At 40.4% G+C, this 9,403-nt stretch overlaps 1 protein-coding gene across 2 annotated transcripts in view; it reads left to right on the forward strand.

The window, feature by feature from the left end:
• NLK (nemo like kinase) overlaps window positions 1-8,113 on the forward strand; it is a 116,949-nt gene extending 108,836 nt beyond the window's left edge. Inside the window, exons 10-11 of one of the 2 annotated variants that reach the window (XM_060756972.2) lie at window positions 4,064-4,163; window positions 6,110-8,113. In XM_060756972.2, coding sequence (XP_060612955.2) covers window positions 4,064-4,161 — 98 coding nt within the window. In that variant the 3' untranslated portion in view covers window positions 4,162-4,163; window positions 6,110-8,113. The remainder of the gene's footprint in view (window positions 1-4,063; window positions 4,164-6,109) is intronic. The other variant, XM_060756970.2, reaches the window with a different exon arrangement.
• Window positions 8,114-9,403: the final 1,290 nt, after the last annotated feature.

The raw sequence follows: 9,403 nt of genomic DNA on the forward strand, positions 1-9,403 counted from the left end.
ACTCCTTCTAATTTATTTTGTATCAAAAGCATTGCATAAATTAGTATAAAACTGATAAAAATAGAAGGCGCTCAGGTGACTAAATATCTTTTGACCAGAAAGAGGCAACAGCAATCGCATTGTCTGTAGCCTTTAACAATTCCTCCTCTGTATATGAGGCAGGGCATAGTGGACAAGCATACAGATGAAGAGTTGTCTGTTCTGCTCCAGTCACATAAGGTGTGGGATTCTGTTAGGTAGTGCCATTTTGCCAGTTTGTCTTTTGATCTGACCACTCCGCTTCTGAGTCTGTTCAGGGACTTCCAAGTTGCCCATTCTTGGATTGCCCCTGGAGGAAGACCCTTGGGGGGCCATCCAGTTGGGATTTCCTGATTTAACAACCCTTGCTGTTGTTGGGTGGACACCAAGAGGAGTGGTGGTTCTCATAAAGCTTTTCCTTGATTTGAGTCTACTGGGAGGAGGCTGGTAGCCATGTAGTGAGTGGCTTTCACAATGTTCAACCTTATTTCTCTTACATTTAGCAGCAACTTCCCATTGCACATCAGGGGGGCAATGCCAGAGAGCTTGTAGAGTTTATCAACAAATATAGGTTTAAGACATCCTGTAATTATTCTGCATGTTTGTTCAGTTTTGTTTTGCATGGGCAGACTTATGCCAAACAGGACAGGCATACTCTGCAGTTGAGTAAGGCCAGGGCTGATATTCTTATTAATTTTGGATCTGCACCCCATGTGCTGCTAGTAAGTGTGCAGCTACTTTGTGCTTGGTGTTCAAGCAGTGTTTCCTATATGCTTCCAATGACATTGCACGTTATAGTGAGGGCCACATCCCAGTGTTCCTTTCTCTCTCCATTGGTGTGGAATTTGCATGACCCTGCCCACTGCCTCTCCCTTAATCCTTTACTACCCAGCAAACAGGAATTATCAGCAACTGAACATACTGGAGGGGATTAGGGGACTGACTCAACAGGATGGAACTTGTAATTTACCCTGCATCAAGACACAGCACTGTGACCCCCCACTGACAATGGACCTGGACCACATTTGGCACACAGAACCCCCATGACCAAGTTTGGGAGGAATTGACCTTGTTTTATAGGAGTTGTAGTTCACCTACATCCAGAGAGCACTGTGAACCCAACCAATGATGGATCTTGTCCAAATTTAGAACGCATGATGGACTTGCAGTACCCTCACTCACTTCCAGAGACCACTGCGGCCCACATGAATGACGGACCTGGACCACCTTGGGCACACAGACCACCCCCCCCCCCCATATGACCCACTTTACATCCTCTATAACCTGCAGTGTCATTGGAGGGAGGGCCTTTGGTGTCTCCTAAGTAGTGTGAGCAGTAGCTATTTGTGGAGGCAAGAGCTTCTCTGTGTAAGTGGACACTCCAGCTACATACACATATACATATTTTCACTTTTATTTTCTGTATAGGTTATTATTACTATTATTATAGAAGCTGTAGAGGCCTGGCACTCACAAATTCACTGTGTTGCGGCTATCTGTTTACTCCATATTGTGTACTTCATATTGCTTCGTTGTCTGCCCCCAACAATTTACATGTCCCATTATAACATCCTATTCAGCAGAAGAAGGTGGTCTTGTTTAGTGCATTAAAAGAGTAAAACCAGCCTTTGGATTTCTTTTTTCTGGGAAGTAAATTGGAAGGCAGCGTAGCTGTGATAAACTTTGCTGAGATGTGTTATTTGCGTCTCATTCCAGTCAGCCACCATCTGCTGTGGTTTAAGGAAGCAGCAGTACGCCAAGTCAGAACATGATTCCTTGAGAACGATATTTTTACCTGTCCACAAGAGTTAGGCAACTGTAATGACTAAAAAATCATATGCTTACTCAGTTAGGATGAATTTAAATGTGGATCACATGTGATTCTTAGTAGCCATGTGAAATATCCACAGTTTCAAATATGTTTCTGATCCCTCGTAGCTCAAATATGATGGTCTTCCAGAAATGGTGTCTTGGTGATAGATCCATAAGTGGCTCTGGAGCCCTGTTCTTGATCCGCATAATTCTTGATCCCGCAGTTAGAATATTGGTTTCCAGACAGAAAGCGGTCCTGGTCAGGGTTGGCTTGACGCGCCTTCCTCTTGACACATTTCTCCCTTGCACCCGTATCTTGGGAAGTCTGATCTGGCCACAGTGGTCCACGCTCTTGTGACATCCCGAATAGATTACTGCAATACGCTGTACGTGGGGTTGCCTTTCAAGACTCTTCGGAAACTTCAATTAGTCCAACGGGCGGCAGCTAGATTACTTACTGGAGTGTCATACAGGGAGCATACCACCCCCCTGTTATGTCAACTCCACTGGCTGCTGATCCAATTCCGAGCACAATTCAAAGTACTGTTTTTGACCTATAAAACCATTTATGGCTCCGGTCCAGCGTACCTGTCAAAACGTATCTCCTTCTACGTCCCACCTCAGAGTTTAAGATCTTCTGGGGAGGCCCTGATCTCGGCCCCGCTTGGCGGGGACGAGGGACAGGGCCTTCTTGGTGTTGGCCCCCCGCCTATGGAACTCACTCCCCGGGGAACTTAGATCATCTTCATCCCTCCTCACCTTTAGAAAAAAAGTTAAAAGCATGGATGTGGAACCAGGCCTTCGGGTAATTAAGCGAACAATGACAATAACAATGTTGACAACGGCTTGGAAATGGATTATGGATAAGTTTGATGGAGCATCCAACCACACTTTTTGGCTGATAGCCACCAGAGTGGTAATTCTTAGTAGATTTTTTAATTGTATTGTTTTAATGTTTTTAACTATTTATATTTACTGAGTGTTTGTTTTTATTATGTATATATTGAGGCATTGAATTGCTGCCGATAGAAAGCCGCCCTGAGTCCCCCCCAGGGGGTTGAGAAGGGCGGGGTACAAATATTCGAAATAAATAAATAAATAAATTTCGTCCTCCATTCATGCCTCTTTGAATTCTGCAGCACTGCTGGTTATAGCTGACCTCCAGTTAGAGCACTCACGAGGCATGGCTTCCCAGTTCTCTGTGTTTATACCACAGTTTTTAAGGTTGGCTTTAAGCCCGTCTTTCAATCTGTTTTCCTGTCCACCAGCATTACGTTTCCCGTTCTTGAGTTGGGAGTATAGTTACTGCTTTGGGAGACAGTGATCAGGCATTCGGACAATGTGACAAGCCCAGCGAAGTTGAGTAGGTGTACCTGTAGCCGTCAATATAAAGAGGCTTCAGTATGAGGGAGGCCTCAGTATAAGAAGGCTCCAGTGTTAGTAGGCCTCAGTGTGTGAGAGGCCTGGTGTAAGAGGCTTCAGTGAGAGAAGCCCCAGGTTGAAGGCCTTGTGTGTAATGGTCCAGCGTGAAGGCTGTTGTGTGTAAAAGCCTACTATGTGAAACTCCTAAGTTTAGTGTGAGAAGAAGCTCTGCGAGAGCGAAGCTTTTTATCTGCATGAGAAAGAAGCCCAGTATGGAAGTAAAGAAGGAAGTATAAAGAACTTCATTTGTTATGGAAACCTTGTTCTTGTAAATAGTTCAACCATATTATTTTGCTGTAAAGAAAAGCCTCCTAAGGAAGAGATAACATTGGTCTGTGTGTTTTTGTTCTTGTTATCCCTTTGGGCTACTGGTGATGGGTCACGGTGATGAATAGGTGTGCCTGTAGCCCTCAGTATGAAGAGGCTTCAGTATGAGGGAGGCCTCAGTGTGAGAAGCCTCAGCATGAGAAGGCTCCAGTGTTAGTAGGCCTCAGTGTGTGAGAGGCCTGATGTGAGAAGGCTTCAGTGTTTTTGTTCTTGTTATTCCTTTGGGCTACTGGTGATGAGTCACGCTGTTGCTAATAAGATACTCTGCTATACATTTATGAGGAGGGTCTTTAGTTAATAAGCCAACTTGCCCAGCAGTTTTGGCAACTGCACCTCACTCGGATGGAGCGGATATCATATCCGTGTTCTATGCAAATGTATTATAGATGTGTGTCCCTCAGTATTTTCTGCATGGTTATCATCTGTTTGTCCAAAGCTGTGTTCACTTCCTTCCTTCTGCAATTCTTTTTATTTTATGTTTCAGAAATAATTCATCAGTTCATTTTGGAACAGCAGAAAGGAAGCAGAGTCCCGCTGTGCATCAACCCACAATCTGCTGCTTTTAAGAGCTTTATTAGGTAACTGTATGTAATCACATCTGATATTCATTTACTTTATTTTTTCTTTAGCAGTATAACAGGTTTCTTTTTTTAAAAAAATCCTATAAGAGCTTTGCAATACCTTTAGTACTATTCCTAATTTATTCTTAATGGGGTGTCTTAATGTTGACAGTGGTAGGTTTTGTTAACTGTCTCTTACCAACATGGAGTTTTTCCTAATGTTTAGGAATCTATAAGCCTCCCGCTCATTACCTGTTGCTTTTGATTTCTTACTAGTTACTCTCTTTAAGTATCACTTTATTTCTCTCTTTCTACTTTTAATAATATTCTTCCATATATATTTATACACACACATGCACACACACATATAAAGGTAAAGATTTTTCCCCTGACATTAAATCAAGTCATATCTGACTCTCAGAGTTGGTGCCCATCTCCATTTCTAAGCCAAAGAGCTAGCATTGTCCATACACGCCTCCAAGGTTATGTGGCCAGCATGACTTCATGGAGCACCATTACCTTCTTGCAGAAGGAGTACCTATTTATCTATTCACATTTGTGTGTTTTCAAACTGCAGAAGCTGGGCCTAACAGCGGGAGCTCACCCCACTCCTTTACAATGTCTTCTATCATTCTGTGTACTTGAGTTCAATACTTTTGGGTCTTTTTCAATATAATGTGATAACATGTCCCAACGTTTTCTTCACATTTCCAACAATTACTGGATCCACTTTTATACGTTTTGGAGTGTCTCTCATGGGACCCCTTGTAGCGCAGTGTGTTTAACCACTGATCTGCTGAACTTGCTGACTGAAAGGTTGGTGATTTGAATCTGAGGAGTGGGGTGAGTTCCCGCTGTTAGGCTCAGCTTCTGCCAACCTAGCAGTTTGGAAAAATGCAAATGTGAATAGATCAGTAGGCATCGCTTCTGCGGGAAGGTAACAGTGCTTCATGCAGTCATGCTGGCCACATGACTTTGGAGGTGTTTATGGACATTATATTAGTTTAGACCCAAATAACCAAACTGAATCTAAAGTTGACTAAAAACCGATTCATAACCCTTTTGATACTAATGTTGGAGAGTGGTCCCTGGTCAAAGTGGAACCTATTCAAGTGGTCCCTGGTCAAGTAGTATCTGGTCAATTGGTCCCTGGTCAAAGTGGTCCCTGGTTAAGCGGTCCCTCATCACAGTGGTCCCTGATCAAGTGGTTTGTGGTCAAAGTGATCCCTGGTCAATGTGCTCCCTAGTCACGTGGTCCTTGGTCAAGGTAGTCCTTGGTCAAAGTGGTCACTCATCAAAGTGGTCCCTGGTCAATGTGGTCCCTAGTCAATGTGCTCCCTGGCCATGTGGTCCCTGGTCAAAGTGGTCCCTGGTCAAGGTAGTCCTTGGTCAAAGTGGTCCCTGGTCAAAGTGGTCCCTAGTCAACGTGGTCCCTGGTCATGTGCTCCCTGGTCAAGGTAGTCCTTGGTCAAAGTGGTCCCTGGTCAAAGTGGTCCCTGGTCAAAGTGGTCTCTGGTCAAGTGGTCCCTAGTCAAAGTGGTCCCTGATCATGTGGTCCCTGGTTTTAGTGGTCCCTGGTCAAAGTGGTCCCTGGTCAACGTGGTCCCTGGTCATGTGGTCCCTGGTCAACGTGGTCCTTGGTCAAAGTGGTCCCTGGTAAAAAAAAAAAGGTTGGCAACCACTGATTTAAAGAGTGGACAGGGCCGAGATGCCATGAGAAGACCACAGAGATTGAGTAGTAGTTGAGTGACTGGAAGATGAACATGACGCAATGTTTAGCTGAAGGGGGGAAATGGCAGAGCATCTTAGTCTTATATTTCTAGGTTTCCAGAGCAGTGCTTTCTTTGGATTCTGTCCCTTTGGAAGGGATGAGAAGTGCCATTTTAACGTGAGGCTGTATCATTCAATTTTTCTACGCTCAGTGCTCCCTCGCAAGTGAACTCTGACCTTGTCCGCTTGTTGCCTTCCAGTTCCACTGTTGCCCAGCCGTCCGAGATGCCGCCATCTCCACTGGTCTGGGAGTAAACATGGACGATATATTGTACTACTGAAGACATAATGTAGCTTTCCACTGGATTCTGGGATTTGCAATTCTGGAGGTTTAATCATGCTTGTACTGTACTTTTACTAATGAAGTTTGTAAATTAACAACCACTATTTCGTTGTACGATACGAGAGGTAGGAGAAAAATGAGACTAGGCTTTTAAAAAAATCTTTGTCAAGGTTGGGGTTGTGCTTTTAGAAGACGGAAAACAAAAATTATCCGGAGTTGCACATGTTTTGTTTTCGCCACCCACGAATTGTAGCGCGGCTGCGATCTTGGAGAGGAGGAAGAAGAAGGAACCAAATTGAGAGGAAAGTTGCTGGTTTGTTTGGTTTTTTTATCCTTGTTTGGAGTTTCTGGGCTTTGCTTTCCTTTCCTTTTCCACCCTTCGACTTGACAGCGAGGTTGTTTCAAGGCAGAAGGTGGTTTGATATGATACCAATCCATTCCTGAAGATTTGGGGTTGTTTTTTGAAACCAAAAAATATTAAAAAGTGAGGGGAGTGTAAACACAACTGTGACCAATCTTGATGCTCCATCAGAGGGCACTGGCCAATCGCTGGTCATTGCCACCTGATGGTCCCGCCTCTTTGCGTCACTTTAGTGGTGATTAAGTGACGACACGAGTAGAAAGAATGAGCGGTGGCAGCCGCCTGGTATAAATAAATATATATAAATATATATATATTTAATCTATTTTTATTAGAGGTTTTTTCTGCTCTTTTCTTACATAAACCATCTCCCTCCCCCTCCGCATGCACCTGCAAAATGTGTGTAAATAAATCCATTTCTGGGCTACGATTTCCAAGAATCTTGATCTTCATTGCTGTGTATAGAGAGAGAGAGAGACCGAGAGAGTAGCTTGCACATTTTTTTTAGATCTATCTGTGAAACTTTGTGATTTTAATTATATTTTTTGAAAATCCTGCACTGGACAGTTGGGTGAAAACGACAAGTGGAGAAGGGGGGGAAAAAGCACATAGGGAATTACGTTTAATTGTATTTGTGTCGCTAGGCAAAGCCGTGGAAGTCTTGAAATGTCGGAGTAGTAAATAACTTTTATTACGTTTTGTTTTGTTTTATTTTATTTTATGCTAATTTCTTCTCTTTGTGTTATTCTTCTGTTCAAACACTGAATTATTCTGTGCATATGTATATATATATATGAACACAAAATTGAAAGGCCGCTACCTCCTGGAGTATACAACTTGGTTTGTTTACCTCCACATGAATTTTTTTTTAAAGTCCAGTGTGGAGACTTGAAACTTGAATGTCCCTTCCAACTTTTATATTAAAACAAAGGCAAGAAAAACTGAAGACTGTTTTTTCACCTGTACAAAGAAAATAACGAATGAATGGTCTTAAAAAAAATTTTTTGAACCTTGGTCTGGGATATTTAAAAATAAAATAAAATATTGAGAGCGATTGCGAGATTGCGAGAGACTGAGAGAGCGAGAAACCTTGGTGTTTGTCATGGACAATTAACTGTTAAAGTTATTGTAAGTTATCTGTATTTAGCAGAGTATTTTCGAGAGGCGTGATCTGAGCTGGAACTGAAACTATTGAGTTAAGTTATGTTTTTTGGAAGTTTTAACTTCAATGAAGTCATTATTTTGATGTGAACGAGACGAGCGTCGAATTTCTCAAACAAAGATGCCAAAATATCTTTGTTTTTTTGTGTGGCTCCTGAGGGATTTTTTTTTATTAAAAAAAAATGGAAAACCAACTGAAGCATTTCAACTCACTCGAACGAGAAACGTGTCCTTAACTTAAAAATAAATAAATAAAACGAGCCCAAGAAGACAGTGGTATGAAAGGTAAAATCTCAGAGGTTGGTCTGTTAAATGTGGCACACTTGCGGGTCACTTTGTACAATGTAGATTTTGAAGTACAGTGGTGAAAACATTAAATGTGACATTTGAAACAAGAAACACCCCTGTGGCTGAGCGTTTCCTTTTATTTTGTTCCGTTCTTCGTCTGAGTTTAGGTGGCCATAGAATTATTATTATTTTACTAGGTAAACCTGGCCACGCTTTGCTGTGACAACTACATTTAGGCTTGGGCGATCAAGAAAAAAATTGGTTCTAAACTCGTTTTGTTTCTCGAGTGCGCTAGCGTTTCAAAATTCTGAGGACTTCCAAAATTTAAGTTTTCGAAATTTCCGAAATTTCGTAAATTACGAATCGATTCGTTAATGGCGGACGCGATTGCGCAATATGCTAAAAAAAACCTCCAAATGGGACAGGGGGAACTTCTGAAGCTTCCATCTCCCTCTGTTGTTGACTGTTGGTGTGATAAAACAAACAACAACTATATTATATTATATTATTATATTATATTGTTGTATATTATATTATTATAATATAATATACAACATAATATATACAATAATATATAATATATACAATATATATACAATAATATATACAATATAATATACAACATAATGGAAGACCATCTTACTCGTCCAACGAGGGATCGCCTAAGTAAGTAAGTAAGTAAGTATTATATTATATTATATTATATTATTATATATTATATTATATTATTATAATATTATTATATTATATATTATTATAATATAATATATATATATAATATAATAATTTATTATATTATATTCTTTGTATATTATATTATTATTATATATTATATTATAATATATTATATTATAATATATATATTATAATATAATATAATATACAATTATAATATAATATAATAATATAGTAATATAATATATAATATAGTAATATAATATAATATACAATATAATGCACCAGACATACGAAAATAATTACGAAATAATTACGAAATAATTACGAAATAATTATGAAAATTGGAAAAAATTGTTTTGATTCTTAATTACTCCTCACACTATTCCTGCATGGCTCGATATTGGATCGTAAGCTAATTTAAATACAAATCAATAACAAATAACGAAATTAACGAACTGGATCGCCCAAGCCTACTACATATGTCTTCGCTGTTGATCTAATTGTTCTTGGCGTTGTTGAGATGATTGTGTTGCTCTTCTTCTTCTCGATTCAACTCGCAAGGTTTCAAGTCTTTCTTCGCGCTGATCTGCTGATTCCTCTGTTCGTCTTTGAGAAGTTCTGACTCTACATGTTCATTTTCGTCTAAACCAGTGCTTTTCAACCTTCCTAATGCCGTGACCCCTTAATACACTTTCTCACCCCCAAACATAACATTATTTTGAT

The sequence above is a fragment of the Anolis sagrei genome, chromosome 11 (assembly GCF_037176765.1).
Source record: "Anolis sagrei isolate rAnoSag1 chromosome 11, rAnoSag1.mat, whole genome shotgun sequence".
Classification (NCBI taxonomy): domain Eukaryota; kingdom Metazoa; phylum Chordata; class Lepidosauria; order Squamata; family Dactyloidae; genus Anolis; species Anolis sagrei.